This window comes from Martes martes, assembly GCF_963455335.1.
Source record: "Martes martes genome assembly, chromosome: 7".
Lineage (NCBI taxonomy): Eukaryota > Metazoa > Chordata > Mammalia > Carnivora > Mustelidae > Martes > Martes martes.
This window is the reverse complement of record NC_137894.1, coordinates 49744454-49760937: the sequence shown is the minus strand read 5'-3', so window position 1 is coordinate 49760937 and position 16484 is coordinate 49744454. Positions and strand designations below refer to the sequence as shown.

General features: G+C 39.2%; 2 protein-coding genes across 2 annotated transcripts in view; one reads left to right on the top strand and one right to left on the bottom strand.

Moving 5' to 3' along the window:
- Positions 1-428: 428 nt before the first annotated feature.
- The window catches only part of RPGRIP1 (RPGR interacting protein 1), a gene marked incomplete at both ends in the record, with an annotated part of 35517 nt that continues 19461 nt past the window's right edge, over positions 429-16484 (top strand). Inside the window, 5 exons of the mRNA XM_080808061.1 lie at positions 429-467; positions 932-1082; positions 6101-6285; positions 6562-6765; positions 8942-9080. Of these exons, the coding sequence (XP_080664187.1) occupies positions 429-467; positions 932-1082; positions 6101-6285; positions 6562-6765; positions 8942-9080 (718 nt within the window). The remainder of the gene's footprint in view (positions 468-931; positions 1083-6100; positions 6286-6561; positions 6766-8941; positions 9081-16484) is intronic.
- Positions 7749-8126, bottom strand: LOC308345661 (splicing factor 3B subunit 6-like; the record flags this gene model as incomplete). Its single annotated transcript, XM_080808062.1, has 1 exon — positions 7749-8126. The coding sequence occupies one exon, from the start codon at positions 8124-8126 to the stop codon at positions 7749-7751; it is 378 nt and encodes a 125-aa protein (XP_080664188.1).

The window sequence follows — 16484 nt, the reverse complement described above, 5'->3', positions numbered from 1 at the left end:
TGAGGGCAGTCTTCAGAAGGCTGTGAGATAGCTTCATGAGCTCCACACGTTTTTGCCACCCTTTACCGCTCACAGCATTTAGAATGCTTTTTCAGACAAGGACTTGAAATGATCTGCTGAAGAGCAAACCGCCATTAGAGGCTGTGTAACTTACTGGGGCTACTGAACATGAGCAACTAGGGGAGAAAGCCCTTGTGAAGGGACACAGCCCCCTTTTACTCCTGCTGCTGGTATTTTATTATCACTAACAACTGCTTTGAGAATAGTTATTCCCGTGCCTCTCATATTTCTACTCCCTTTTACCCATGCTTTTCTCACGCTAGCCCTGTGAACCAAAAAACCAAGAAGAAAAGAAACTGTCCCAGATGTTAAGTGAGTTGCAGGTATCGCATGCGGAGACCGTGCTGGAACTAGAAAAGACCAGAGACATGCTCATTCTGCAGCGCAAAATCAACGTGTGCTATCAGGTGCAAGAAAAGGTGGTACAGGAAGGGGGTAGATAAATGGGTACTTGGGGACCACTTCCATGCTGGGAATGAAGTGAGGCCCGAGTTTCCAGGGTTCTTGCGAGGCGGTATGCTGCCATGTGCAACACAGAATGTGCCGTCGTTCGACGCACATGAGGACTCGCGCTTGCCCGTGGCGCCTTGGCAGTAGAAGCCAGTGAAGGGGCCAGCTAATGAAAATGGCAGGTATGAATCTTTTGGGTTCCAGTTTCCCCAGAATCAGGAAACTATTATCATATGGCACCAATAGCACATATGGTCCCGGAGAAGTATGTGGTGACCCCAGGATTTTTTTCTAGTGGATCAGTTTGTCCTGTTAATGAGATAGTGAAGTCTCCTTTACCCGAACAAGTGCCACCTTTTTATCTGGGCCCTTTGGTGCTGGGCCACTTAGATAGAAAAGTTCAGACATCATTTTGTTTCAGGAGGAACTGGAGGCGATGATGACAAAAGCCGATAATGAAAATAAAGATCACAAAGAAAAACTGGAGAGGTTGAATCAACTGCTAGACCTCAAGAACAATCGTATCAATCAGCTGGAAGGTATTTTGAGAAGCCATGGCCTTCCGCTATCCGGCAAGTCTTAGTCCTTTGTTCTCATCTTGGACCCGTCACGTAGCTAATGCCTGTGCTGCCTCTGTGCACCTGCCTGGAAGGCGGCCCTTTGCATCTCAGCATGAGACACGTCCCTCCTGTTCTTTGTCCTGCCGTCTTTGGTGTTTTTATATGTGGTTAACGGCTTCTTTTCCTTTTTCGTGTCAGTGTCTTCCTCTGATTCCTCTGGAGAGTTTCACTAGGGCCCAGCAATTGCTGAATCTGTTTTGAGAATGGAGAGCATATCACTGTCGGCTCCCAGGGTGGCGTAACACACTCCCTCTCTCAAGATTTTTTCCTCAACCCAGGCCAATATAGAGCTTTATCATTTATCTTTCATCATCCTTTTCTGTGGCTTGTCTCTAAAAGTCTCTGAATTCTTTATTGCAGTTTGAGGATATTGATGTGACAGGGCAGCTGGCCGGACACTTATGCAAATTTCAAAGTGCGGTACTTCCTCCGTTTAGTGGAGTTGCTGCTGACCAGGAGCTGGTCTCAGTCTCAACTGTCAAGAATATTGGCTTTGTTATTAGACTCAATTTTCAGAGACCTGACTCACACTAACCAAATTCACCAAAGATCGGTATTTAAATCAGAATGTTCATTTATTATTTTATGATAGTGGCTATTTCATTGTTGCCATGAGAATATCTAGAACCACTGTTCAGGGCAGCCCTCTCTCCGGAAAGCAGAATCAGGAAGCAGCTCGCTTAATGAGCGTGGAACTAGCGTAAAGGGAGATGGGTCATGCTGGGTCATGATTTATCCATGCCAGGGCGAGTCTGTTAAAAAGTCACTGCCATGTAACAAAGGAAATCCTCCCTTGGGTTGAAATTCTCATGTCTTTCACATTCAGGGTCTTTCTCCTGGGATAGTGCAGGATAAATACTCTTTTATCTACATCTGAAGACTCATTTGCTTTAACTTATAGTTCTTTCATTCCTGTTAAGATCAAAGAGTTTTTCATATGTTTACCAGTTATTTGTATTGTGTCTTTTGAGGATTGCCTGTTTCTGTCCTTTACCTGTTTCTTGATAGCATTTTATTCATTTGTAGAATTTCTTTATATGCTAAAATTATTAGCCCTGGGTCATGTAATGCAAAACTTTAAGTCTAGTTTAGTTATGTTAATCTCATCAGTTAAGAAACCATTAATCTAATCTTTATGTTCCATTTATTTTGGGCAGGAAAACATTCTGATGTATTCAAAGTATTTTTATTCTACTACATTAACTCTTAATATAGGAATTTCATCATTGACACATTGTGATGATTCAGATACTCCCCAATTTGAAGCAGAGTATATATATCAGAGTTTCTGACTGGTGGACATGGGAGGTAATGCACAGATCTGGTAGACTGTCTTACATATCTTTTCATCCCTTTGCCAATATTTTCAACCTATTTCCAGGAAGTTTCCTCTCCAACTTTTTATTCCATTACTCTTTGACTTAAGTGGATTTTTTTCTTTTCCTTTTTTGGCCATCTTATGTTGGAACCAAATTCTTAACAGAATGAAGATTCTTTTTTTTTTTTTTTTAAGATTTTTATTTGTTTATTTGACAGACAGAGATCACAAGGAGGCAGAGAGGCAGGCAGAGAGAGAGTGGGAGGCAGGTTCCCTACTGAGCAGAGAGCCCAATGCGGGGCTCCATCCCAAGACCCCAGGATCATGACCTGAGCCAAAGGCAGAGGCTTTAACCCACTGAGCCACCCAGGCACCCCCAGAATGAAGATTCTTATGACTGATCTGGCTAGCAGGGAAATCATTTCTTGGTAGAGCCCAATGTCATGTAGGAGGCACTATGATTATAACTTGGTATTCTCTCAATCACCCACATCCCAGATTTTTGGAAATACTCCTATTTTGTGTTTCTAGTGCTTCTCTGTTGGAATTAACAATTTGTAGAACCTTGCTATTAGATAAAACAATGACATCTGTAGATGAAAGTGTGCCTCCAGTGTTTTCCTGAACTTAGCATTTACTTTCCAATCATTCATTTTGTACCTTATCTCTAAAGCAGGGCATGAGTTAGTTGGCCGTCAGAATTCAAAGCTCCTGGTTGCCGTTCTTTTGCTTTTCCTTTTGAATTACATGGTGTCTCAAAATCATCAACAATGTGGACTTTCATCATGATTTTTATTCTCCTTCTGTCCAACTTATTTTACCCTAAGGAAGAGCTCTCTATGCTTTAATGGATGGGCAGTTTTCTTTTCCCTCTAGAACAGCTCAGAGATGTGGCTTATGGCACCCGACAGTTGTCCTTATGTCTGGAAACACTGCCAAGTCATGGAGATGAGGAGAAAGTGGACATTTCTCTGCTGCATCAGAGTGAAAACCTTTTTGAACTACACATCCACCAGGCCTTCCTGACATCTGCTGCCCTGGCTCAGGCTGGAGACACTCAACCTACCACTTTCTGCACCTATTCCTTCTATGATTTTGAAACACACTGTACCCCACTAGCTGTGGGGCCACAGCCCCTCTATGACTTCACCTCCCAGTATGTGGTGGAAACAGATTCCCTTTTTTTGAACTACCTTCATGGGGCTTCAGCCCGGCTTGATTTATACCAGGCCATAGCCAGTGAGCACCACGCTCTTGCAGCTGCATGGATTTGCTTTGAGAGGGTACTGGAGACTGTGGAGAAGGTCCATGGCTCTACCATACTTACTGGTAAGTGCTGTCAGCTTCCCACAGCTCCCAGAAGTAATGTGGAATTTCCCAGAGTCTATAGCTGCTCTTCTGGTGGTTTCGCATTTTCTTCCTCTGCCTTTATTCTTAATCCTTGCCACACCATCCGTATCCTCCGTGCCTTTCATACCTTCTGCTATCCAGGAGCCAGTGGAGAAGACTTTGGGGTGTTAGAATACTGGATGAGGCTGCGCTTCCCCATAGGATCCAGCCTACAAGCAGGCAATAAGCGGAAGAAAGCTCAGGCCTACCTGTCAGCCAGTGTGTTTGGAGTCTGGGAGGCCCGGGAAGATAAGGTGAGAAGAAGGTGCTCAAGCATCTCAGAGGAGCCACAGCCAAGCAGTTCATGAGAATATCTCAGTCTTCCACTCTTAATAAGTATTTGCTGAATGTGAATGAAGGAGAAAAACTGTCGTGTCACAACCAGTCCAGATTCTTTCCTTGGTCAGGCTTGGGTTTGAAATGAAATCATACCCTTGGAGCTAGCTGCCTCCCCCTGCTGTGAACAAAATAGCTTCCCTACTGCATTCTCTAAGATAAGGCTTGAGGGCCAGCACCTCTCTCAAATAACTATCTGCCCGAGCCAGTTTGCAGGCAGGTGAAAGTCATTAGGTTTCTCCCTGACCCAGTCAGAATTCAACAGTTACTTAGGTATAGGCTCTTCCTCATCCAGGGTGCTGGGGTTCAGCTACAACTCTCTCAGCTTGCCCTTTTCCTTCATCCAAGACCAACATCTTTCCAGTCCAGATTGGAGACTTGGAAGCATCAGAATGAGCTGCGGGTGGAAATCATCAGATGCTACGGCCTCCGGAGTCGGCGGCTGGGAACCCAGCCTAGTCCATACGTCATGTACCGCTTCTTCACTTTTTCTGACCATGACACTGCCATCATTCCAGCTAGTAACAATCCCTACTTCAGAGACCAAGCTCGATTCCCAGTGCTTGTGACCTCTGACCTGGATAAGTATCTGAGGCGGGAGGCCCTGTCTGTGTACGTTTTTGATGATGAAGACTCAGAGCCTGGCTCGTACCTTGGCCGGGTCCAAGTGCCCTTGCTTCCCCTTGCACAAAACAAATCCATTAAAGGTGGGAGTTCAAGGTTATTACATCTCTCTTTTCTCTGCCCAGTGTTGTCTTCCTATCTTACTTTTCTTTCATTACTTGCTTGCAACAGTCTCTTAAAAAACCTGCTGAGAGAGGACTTTAGAATATGGTCAAGAGCAACAGAGCAGAAGAACTGGTGCCTCACTAATCCTATGGAAACATTGGCTGCTTCTGTTTTTTTGTTCATTTGTTTGTTTGTTTTAGCAGCAAAAGCAAGATTCTTAAGTGGGTAGAGCCACCACCCTAAAGTCCATACATTCCATCTCTGAAAAAACCTTTTCTGACTCGAGTGGTTCCTAGTATTTGTGTTTACTTAAGGCCTGTTATTTCTTAGCCCATGATGAGATAGAGACTATAAGCTATGTCCTTAATACTCTCCCGTAATTTTCTTGCTTCTTTTAAGCACAAGTTAGACTTTCATGCCACATCATGAAAAATTTCTTGAACCTTTTTTCCACCAATATGGAACTGACATGAACTTAGGAAGGGTCGACTCTCTGGTTCCAGTATTGGGAGGGTGAGGCAGGGGTATCGGTGCTCTCATTACCAAGTATGGATGGGTATAGCCAGTACCAACTATGTTTAACAAGCTTCTGGTTGTTACAGAAAGTGTGTGAGGAGGCCTGCCTCCTTCCAATACCATAAGAACTAAAAAACAAAACAAAACAAAAAAACCCAACACCTTTGCTCTCAACTCATTCTTTACCAAAAAGATGAGGCAGTATGGACCATCTGTTAAACTGATCAGTATTACAAATCAGAAGCCTAGCATTTAGAAAATGCTGTTTTGCTGAAATTTTCTTGGCTTTTGTTATTTTAGAAATAGGGACTACTTAAGTGTAGACAATGGTTTCTTTGGTCTACCTAAGACTTAGCAAGCATTAGGTAACAGTAATAATAATGCAGACATGTTTATTGTCTGGGTGACTGGTGACAAGCAAGGTATACATTTCCATGTGTCTTTTGACTATCCCTTCCTGAAACCTGGAGCTACCCATCTTCCCCTACAAATATTCTAAGTGAATATTAATATTCACTGCTATTTTATGTTACTTCTGAGTGTATTATCATCATGCTTATGTAATAGATATTAATGACAAACAAAATATGGTAAAATTCAAAATTGGGGAATAGATAATGTGCTGGTAAATCCTTGCCTGCTTCATGTGATCAGATCTTAATAATATCTGTGTGTCTCTCAGGTGATTTTAACCTCACTGACCCTGCGGGGAACCCCAATGGATTTGTTGAGGCACAACTGGATTGGAAGTCTTTCTACCTACCGCCAGAGAGCTTCCTGAAACCAGAAGCTCAGCCTGAGGAGAAGGACTCCAAGAACAGTGTAGAGATCTCATCTGAAGAGGAAAAGTCTTCATTTTCTCCCCAGGTAGCAGATCTCCACCAGTCCTGTGGAGCATTTTTGAGGAAAGCAGTATTAAAATTGTAGTAAAGAAATGCCTTCTGTGTAATGTCACATGTTTGGCAAACTTATTCTGCATCCTTCATAGTGCCATGAGCCTACCGAGGAAGCAAAACCCTGGGTTTTATTGTTGGGAGGAGAGAGAGATGGCATCTCTCAGCTCTGTGGCAGGAGAGACATGAAGTCTCATGCTAGGCTGTTAAACTCTCATCTTGTAAGGCTGTCTCTGATCCTTCTATTTAGGACCAGATGGCATTTGCTGAAATTCCCATTGAAGCTGGCCCATATCAAGCTAAGCGAAAACCTCCACAGGTAGGAGAAAGAAAGGAAAGGGAACACCAGGTTGCAAGCTACTCGAGAAGAAAACATGGCAAAAGAACAGGCATCCAAGGGAGGAACAGAATGGAATATCTTAGTCGTAACATCTTAACCGGAAATACACTACAAGTAAGGCCTTAGAAACTCTACAGAATTAAAATATGGGTTTTAGGGTCCCCAGATATATTATTCTCAGGTAGAAGCAGACACCCAAAATAAGCGGTAATCATGGTTTTTTTGTGGCCAGCATATGTTTCCTCAAACACAAATAGCTTAATTAAATTCTGAACTATTCATTTCAGTGTAATTTAGTTTAACAGCTTATGGACTCTGCAATTTATACTGAGAATTTTACCAGTCTTCCTCAACTATAGTCAAAGTAAGTTAAAGAACAAGTAGTTACTGAACAACTACTATATGCTTGATACTATCTTTTCTTCGTAGGAAACTGGAGTAAAGTTAACTATGTAACACCTAAAAGTATATGAGATTGTAAATATATATTTTATGATTAAATAAAATGATTATATATTATAATGTATATTGTATTGGTTGCATAATTACATTTATATATAATTATTTTATGAAATGATAATTATACAATATATATATACAGTTGACCCTTGAACAACATGGATTTGAGTACGTAGATCCACTTATACATGAGGGGGTTTTTTCAATAAATACAGTATTATGAATGTATTTTCACTTCCTTATGACTTTTTTCCTAAATTTTTTTATAAGTTACAAGTTTATTCCCACAACATATTCTAACACATATCAAAGTTTCAAGCAGGTCCTTTTGAATCTCAAGAAATTACAACATTCAGCTTTAAGATTTTTTTTTAATTTATTCATTTGACAGAGAGAAAGAGAGAGAGAGATATCACAAGTAGACAGAGAGGCAGGCAGAGAGAGGGGGAAGCAGGCTCCCCACTGAGCAGAGAGCCCAATGTGGGGCTCGATCCCAGGACCCTGAGACCATGACCTGAGCCGAAGGCAGAGGCTTAACCCACTGAGCCACCCAGGCGTCCCACAACATTCAGCTTTAATTAAAAATAGGAAAAGGGTGCTAATGGTCATTTAGTCTAAAATGAAAATGCAGAAAATGTTTATTTTGGTTGATCTGTGTTGATGCCATATTTCTCCTTGAGAATCTTCGGCTGCTCTTCCTTCTTTTTTGTGTCCATCTTCTGAAATGCCCTGTTGGCATTATAGTACAAAACCACCAGGTATCTGTTATAAACATTGAATCCTGAAAGGTTATCACATGCATTCTTGGCATCAAACATACTTCCATAGACCACATAAGCTGTTCCTCTAGTTTTGGGTGTGTTTCCCACTTGGGTTTGATGAATAGGACCATATTTCCCAAATATGTCATATATTTCTTCAGCTGTGATTTTGTATGGTGAATTTCTTATATATAAAACCCAGTTTACTTCAGGTGGAAGTCGAATGTTCCCCCTCTTGGCTGCTTGCATTGCCATCTTGGTGGGCTGATAAGGTTGCCGCAGCAAACACTAAAATTCCTCTGGACACCTCTGGAGCTCTCTCTACTCTTTTTTTTTTTTCCAAATTTTTATTTCAATTCTAGCTAGTTAACATACATGTAATTTTGGTTTCAGGAATAGAATTTAGTGATTTATCACTTACATGTAACACCCAGTACTCTTTGCCACAAGTGGACTTCTTAATACCCATCACCCATCTTCCTCTCTCCATCAATCCTTATTGTTTCTCTTTTGTGTGTTCTCTATTGTTAAGAGTCTCTTGTGGTGTCCTTCCCTCTCTTTCTTTCCCTTCCCATACGTTCATCTTTTTGTTTCTTAAATTCCACATATGAGTGAAGTCATATGGTATTTGTCTTTCTCTAACTGACTTACTTCACTTAATATAATACACTCCAGCTCCATCTACATTGTGGCAAATGGCAAGATTTAGTACTTTTAAGGCTGAGTGATACTCCATTGTATATATAAACCACATCTTCTTTATCCATTCATCAGTCAGTGGGCCTTTGGGCTCTTTCCATAGTTTGGCTATTCCTGATAATCCTTATGATTTTCTTAGTAACATTTTTCTCTATCTTCCTTTGTTGTAAGAATATAGTATGTAATACATATAACATACAGAATGCATTAATCAACTATTTATGTTATTGGTAAGGTTTCTGGTCAACAGTCGGTTATGTAGTTCAGTTTAGAATGGGGGCCAGAAGTTATATACAGATTTTTGGTGCCCTTAACCTCTCTATGTTGTTCAAGGGCTAACTGTAATTATATTTGTTGTCTTTATTCTGAAGCAGGTGAACTACACTGAATGGAAGTTCTCAGGGCTTAAGAGCTCCAGAGATGATGGTTTAAAAAATCAGCAAAAGGAAGAGGAAATGACATCATCCCACTCAGCAGTGCTGCAGAAAGAAGCCCTAAATCCTATAAATGGTATTGTCTTTTTAAAATCTAATTTCCTGTTTAATCACTAGATTATTTTCTCAAGCCAGTTATTAATTATTTTCATCTTGCATTGATAAACTTTTCATGGAAAATGAGTACTGAAGATCCTAGGCTTAGTTTTATGTTACAAGTGTGTGGGTTAGGCCAACCAAGTCTGGAGTTCTCAAAGTAGCTTTCTGTGTATTTCAACTTAGTTAGCTTGCCAGTTTAGTTAACTAGCAAGTATTTCTTGTGCATTATAGTTACAAAGAAATAGGAAAAAGAGTGTGGTTGGCTTATTTGTGATGTTGATCCAAATTTTTTTAATTAAGGCAAAGCTTTTTTGTGTTACAGTGAAAGGTAGACATGGTTTCAGGTTATAGTATGGGCAAACTACATAATTCAGACCAACTCCTGCATTGATGACAACCAAAAAGGTGAAGTTAATATATTTTTTAAAGATCTTAACATTTCTTAAAAGCATTAAATGGTCCATAAGAGAGGGAAGAATTACCTAGCTCAATCAGGGAGATGACTGAAGCTCAGAGAAGTGAGCTGGTACTGCTTCAGCCCTGAGACATATCCAGTCTCAAAGAAGTAGTGGAGAGACAGAACCATGCTTTTGGTGGACTTTGGGGGTGGAAAAACAGGATGTAGTCTGAATCTGGTGTCTGCACAGCATAGGAAGATGTCTACCCTGGGCAAAATTGCCCACTTTGGTCTAGGACTCAGAAGTCAGCACCATGCTGAGTCTCTTATGTTCTGAGAGGTAGCACTGTGCTCTGGGCACTTGCAGGGCTAGAGAGACAAGGGCTGACCCAGTGCCCACCAGGACTCCAGATACCAGAATTATCAGACAGTGCTTGCTAGCTTCATGGAGATAAAAGCTGAACTTTAAAATGTCAACAAAGAACTGGAGCTATGAAAAAAATTGAGATTGTAAGTTTTTAAAAAACTTTGTCTTTAAAGAATTTCAAACTTAACATAAGAGCTGCATGACTAGGACAGAAAAATTCATATACATACAAATTCACACAAATTCACCAACTTCTAGCATTTTTCCCACTTTCCACTTTATCTTTTAAGCATTGGAGAATAAGTTGTACATCTCACCTCCCATTACTGCTATATTTCAGCGAGGAAAAGGAAATTATATGACCACATTCATGTCATCAAGTTTGCAAACTTATCATAGATACATAGTACCTGATGTCCAGTCCATTCTCAGAATTTGCTGGTTGTACCAATGATGTCCATTATTAGCAGTCTTTTTCCCCCTTATCTAACCCAGGATCATACATTGCATTTGGTTATGTCTCTTCAGTTTCCTTTAATCTAGAACAGTTCCTCATCTTCATCTTTCCTGACAAATGACATTTTTTTTAAATTTTTTTATTTTAATAAACATATAATGTATTTTTATCCCCAGGGGTACAGGTCTGTGAATCGCCAGGTTTACACATTTCACAGCACTCATCATAGCACATACCCTCCCCAATGGACAAATGACATTTTTGAAGAGTATAGGTGAGCTGTTCTGTAGAATGTTCCTCAATTTGGATTTCTCTGATGTTTCTTTGTAATTAGATTCAGGTTATGAATTTTTTTTACAGGAATACCACAAAAGTGATATTGTGTCCTCCTCATTCTATCACATTAGGAGGTGCGTGGTGTCAGTTTGTCCCATTATTGGTGATGTTAACTTTCGTCACTTGGTGAAGAAAGCATCTGCCAGATTTTTTCAAAAGTTATCATTTTTACCTCTGTAATTATTTAGTAATCTATGAGAAGATATTTTGAGACTATATAAATATCTTATTCCTCATCAAATTTCACTTGATAATTTTGGCATTCATTTATGGTCTTTTTGCCCGAATCACAAAGACTTTACAAAAATACATTGCAAAATTGTAAGTGAATCAGTAGAAATTATAGAACTGGGGAGCCTGAGTGGCTCAGTAGGTTAGGCAGCTGCCTTTAGCTCAGGTCATGATCACAGGGTTCCTGGATCAGGCCCCACGTTGGGCTCCCTGCTGAGTGGGGAGTCCACTTCTCCCTCTCCGTCTGCCTCTCCCCCTGGCTCACATTCACGCTCTCTGTCAAATAAATAAATAAATTCTTTTAAAAAAAGAAATTATAGAACTGTTCAATACAGAAATTTGTCAGAGGAATAGATGTGTCAGAAACAGATTAGATACAATTGAAGTGAGAATTGCTAAAAATATTCTGAATAAAGCAAGGAGAGACAACAAGGTGGAAAATACAAAAGAGGAGAAGACAGACATAAAGAGTAAAATGAAGAGGTCTAAACTATATTTAATTAAATGTAGAAGAGAAAGAAGGGGGCAGAGGCAATATTTAAAGTGATAATGACTTAGATTTTTCTAGAACTAATAGAAGATATTAAGGTTCAGTGAAATGAAATTCCATGAAAGTAAGATAAGTTAAAAAAAATACAGATATGGGTTGCCTGGCTGGCTCAATTGGTGGCGCATGTCATTCTTGATCTGAGTTATGGGTTCAAGCCCCATGTTGGGTGCAGGGATTAGTTAAAAATACTGAAATTTAAATTTAAAAAATTCAGATCTAAACATATCAGAGCCAAAATGCAGGAAGTAAAATCAAATATAAAATGTTAAAAGCATCCATCTAAAAGAAAACAACAGGGGCACTTGGGTGGCTCAGTCAGTTAAGTGTTGAACTCTATCTCCCTTTTTAAAAGATTTTATTCATTTATTTGCTAGAGAGAGAGCACATGAGAGTACAAGCAGGAGGAGCAGCAGGCAAAAGGAGAAGCAGGCTCTCTGCCAAGCATGGAGTCTAATGTGGGACTCAATCCCAGGACACTGGGATCATGACCTGAGCTGAAGGTAACCACTTAACCAACTGAGCCCCCCAGGCATTCCACTGTCCAACTCTTGATCTTAGCTCAGGTCTTGATCTCAGGGTCATGAGTTCAAGTCCTGTGTTAGGCTCCACCTCCTTGCTGGGTGTGGAGCCTACTTAAAAAAATTTCTTTAAAATAAGAAATAAATAAAAGAAAAAGATAGCCATGGGTCCATTGGTAAGATGGATAACCGACTTGTCAATAGTTGCAACTATGGCCATAAATCAATGGCAAGATGCCTTCAGTATGCCAAAAGAAAATAATTAACTGCCAACAAAGAATTCTTTACATGACAAAAATATTCTTCCAGAATGAAAACAGAATAGACATTTAACAACAAACCAAAAGGGAGAATTTGCTTCCAAGCTACATTTTAAGGTTCTTTAGGCTGAAGGAAAGTTATCCCAGGAAGAAACACAAAGATGCAACAAGGAATGAAAAGCCAAGAATATGGGTTAGTTTGAATGACTGTATAAAGCAAAAATATCAGCTTGTGGGGCTTAAAATATGGAAAGAGCCATATATATATATATATATATATATATATATATATATATATGAATATTATGCAGCCATCAAAAATGAAATCTAACCATTTGCAATGACATGGATAGAACTAGAGGGTATTATGCTAAGTGTAATAAGTCAATCAGAGAAAGACAATTATCATATGATCTCACTGATATGTGGAATTTGAGAAACAAGGCAGAGGATCATAGGGGAAGAGAGGAAAATATGAAAAAAGAAGAAACCAGAGAGGGAGACAAACCATAAGAGACTCTTAATCTCAGTAAACAAGCTGGGCGTTGTTTGAGTGGAGGTGGGTGGGAGGGATGGGATTGCTGGGAGATGGACACTGTAGAGGGTATGTGTTGTGGTGAGTGCTGTGTATTGTGTAAGACTGATGATTCACAGACTTGCACCCCTGAAACAAATTATACATTATATGTTAATGATAATAATAATAATAAAAGAACAGGTATGCCAGCCTCCAGTTGATGACCAAAACTGAAGAGAGCTTCTTGCCACAGTTTACTATGAGGTGATATTCTGCAGTGACAACCTCTGCAAGAAAAATCAAACCCAAAGAAAGAAATAATAAAGATAAGAGGAGAAATCAATGAAACAGAAAAGGAATAGAGAAAATCAATGAAGCCAACTTAGTTTGAAAAGATCAACAAATTTGATAAGCCTTAAAAAGAAAGGAAAACAACAAAAATTTCATAAGCTTTTATCTAGAATAACTATACTAATTAAGATCCAACAATAAATTGCTTAGTAATTTGAATAGAAGCTTAAAGAGTTATTAACTATAACAGGAGATTGAACTGGGTAGAGGTGTGTGACGATTGATAGTATATGTGCTGCCGAAGCGAGCACGGGTGACGATTGATAATAAGAAGTAAAAAGAACTCTAAAAAATACAAGAAGAGCAGATTTAAAGAGCATCCATTAATCCCCAGAGCTGAGACAGAATACCTAAAGAAGAGATAGGTCTGGGAGACAACTCCTTTCAGAGCTGAAATCCAGACTTCTCTGGAGGGAGTGAAGTCATATTTTATTGAATGGCACAGAAGTGTGCTCTGCCTGTACATCAGAACTCCCAAGAAACTGTGAAGTTGACCTCTGGAACACTGCAAGTAAACCATTCTCAAAGAGGTTCCATGCCAGTGGCATTTCACTGCAAAGCTACTTTGGCTGGAGGATCATCGGGGAGGGAAGGGTATACCAGGAGAACTGCCCACAGGGAGGTGCCATGTACTGCAGGTCCCTGGAAACTGCTAGAACTGGTTGTTGCAGAAACCATGTGCTACTAGGAATGTGTTCTGCAGGAAACTGTGAGCTGCTGGAGAAGGCACTAAGTTACAGAAGCCTGTTGTAGGAGCAAAGTCTTCTTCTGCAGGAGTCTGCCTGTGTACCAGAACCAGGAAGAGAAACATTTTCCTCCTCCAGTGATTCTTTTGTGCTGTCTACTGACAAAACATAACATGGTGCCAGCTGGCAAAGAAGAAAAATTTATAGGGTCCAACTCTATCATTGCAGAGCAGGCAATGTAGTTTTTATTTTGAGCTGAGAAGCAATTAATTGATATTGCTGATCAAGAAAAAAAAAGAGCAAAGACACAAATTAGCAAAATCCAGAATCAATGTGAAGCCACTATAGACTCTACAATAAATGGATTATAAAATGATATTATGAACAACTTTATGCAACTTAAATAGAAAAGACAAATTCCTAGAAAGATACAAATTACTAGAACTGACTCAAGAAGAAATAGAAGATCAGTGTTGACATATGAAAAGTACAGACAAGAATTAGTCATTTTAAATCTTCCCAAATAAAAAAGTTCAGTTCCAGATGACTTCACTGATGAAGTCTATCAATATTTAAGGAAGAAAAAGTGCTGATCCTTCATAGTCTCTTTCTGAGAATAGTAGAGCAAGGGAAACTTTCTAACCGATTTGGTTATAAAGTGGTATTGTCTTAATACCAAAGCAAGCCTAAAATATAAAAAGAAAAGACAACTATAGACCACTATTCAATATGAACATAGATGCAGTATCCTAAATGAAATATTAGCAAACCAATCCAACAAAATATAAAAATATTAAAAGGTTTGCTCACCGTGATCAACTGAGATTTATTCCTGGAATGCAAATTTAGTTTAACAACAGAAAATTGATTTAATACACTGTATTAATAGAATAAAATCTTTATGATCTCAATAGAGAAAAAAGCCTATCACAAAATCCAACTCCCATTCTTATTTGTTGTTGAAGATTTTTAAAATTTTTTATTTATTTATTTGACAGAAAGAGACAGTGAGAGAGGGAACACAAGCTGGGGGAGCAGGAGAGGGAGAAGCAGGCTTCCGCCGAGCAGGGAGCCCAGTGCGGGGCTCAATCCCAGGACCCTGGGATCATGACCTGAGCCAAAGGCAGACACTTAACAACCGAGCCACCTAGGCACCCCTTATTTTCTTATTTAGAGAGAGAAAGAATGTGAGCAGGGGGAAGGGCAGAAGGAGAAGAAGAGAGAGAATCTCAAGCAGACTTCTACATTGAGGGCAGAGTCCAATGCAGGATCAGTCCCACGACCCTGAAATCATGACCAGAGCTGGAACCAAGAGATGGTCGCTCAACTGACTGAGCCACCCAGGTGACCCCCAACTCCTGTTCTTGATAAGAACTCTCACCAAACTAGGTAGAAGAGAATTGCTTCAAACTAATAAAGAATAGTAAAACCTGTAGCTAACATCTTATCGTGTGATAAAAGACTGAATGCTTTTTTCCCTTAACGTTGAGAACAAAGAAAGTATGTCTGCTTTCACTACCATGTCTGAACATTGTAGTAGAGATTTCAATCATTGTAATAAGGCAAGAAAAACAAAGTAAAGTCATACCAATAGGAAAGAAAGAAGTAGTGCTGCCTTTATTTGCAATTGTCATAATTTTGTATTTAAAAAATAATAAGAAATCCACAAAAATTTTTAAAAGCTAAAAGCAAGTGAACAGCATTACAGGATATAAATCAAGATACTAAAATCAATTATATTTCTATATGGTATCAATGCACACCTTAAAATGAAATTTTAAAAAAGTACCATTCCAAAAGAATAAAATATTTAGGAATAAATTTAACAAAAGAAATGCAGGACCTATATATATACAGGACCTATATATATACAGAAAACTACAGAAGTTCTTGAGAGAAATTAAAGAAGTTTAAAATAAATGTGAGAAATGTACCATGTTTATGGATTGGACCACTCATAATTGTTAAGATTGCAGTTCTTACCCAATTTATATAGAAATGCAAAGAATTTAGAATAACCAAAACAACTTTGTAAAGGAAGAAAGTTGAAATTTTTATACTACCCGATTTCAAACTTACTATAAATATACAGTAATTCAGACAGTATGGTATTAGCATAAAGATAGACTTACAGACCAGTGGAACAGAATTGTGAATCAAGAAATAAACGTTTAGGGCGCCTGGGTGGCTCAGTTGGTTAAGTGACTGCCTTCGACTCAGGTCATGATCCTAGAGTCCCAGGATTGGGTCCCACATCAGGCTTCCTGCTCAGCGGGGAGTCTGCTTCTCCCGCTGACCTTTCTCCACTCATGCTCTCTCTCAAATAAATAAATGAAATCTTAAGAAAAAAAAAAAAAAGAAATAAACGTTTACATTTATGGTCAATTGATTTTCCACAAAGGTTCCAGGACAATTTAACATCTGATCTTTCCATAAGTGGTACTAAGACAGTTAGATATCCACATAGAAGGAAAAAAAAAAAAACAAACAAACCAACTTAGACCACTACTTCACATCATACACAAAAATTAACCAAAATACATCATAAATCTAAATATTAGACCGAAACTATAGCATCTAAAAGAAAACATAGGATAATAAACTATTTGATCTTATTAAACAAAGATTACTGAGATATGACATCAGAAGCATGATCCGTACAATTAAAAATTGATAAATTGGACTTCAGCAGGATAAAAAATGCATGCTCT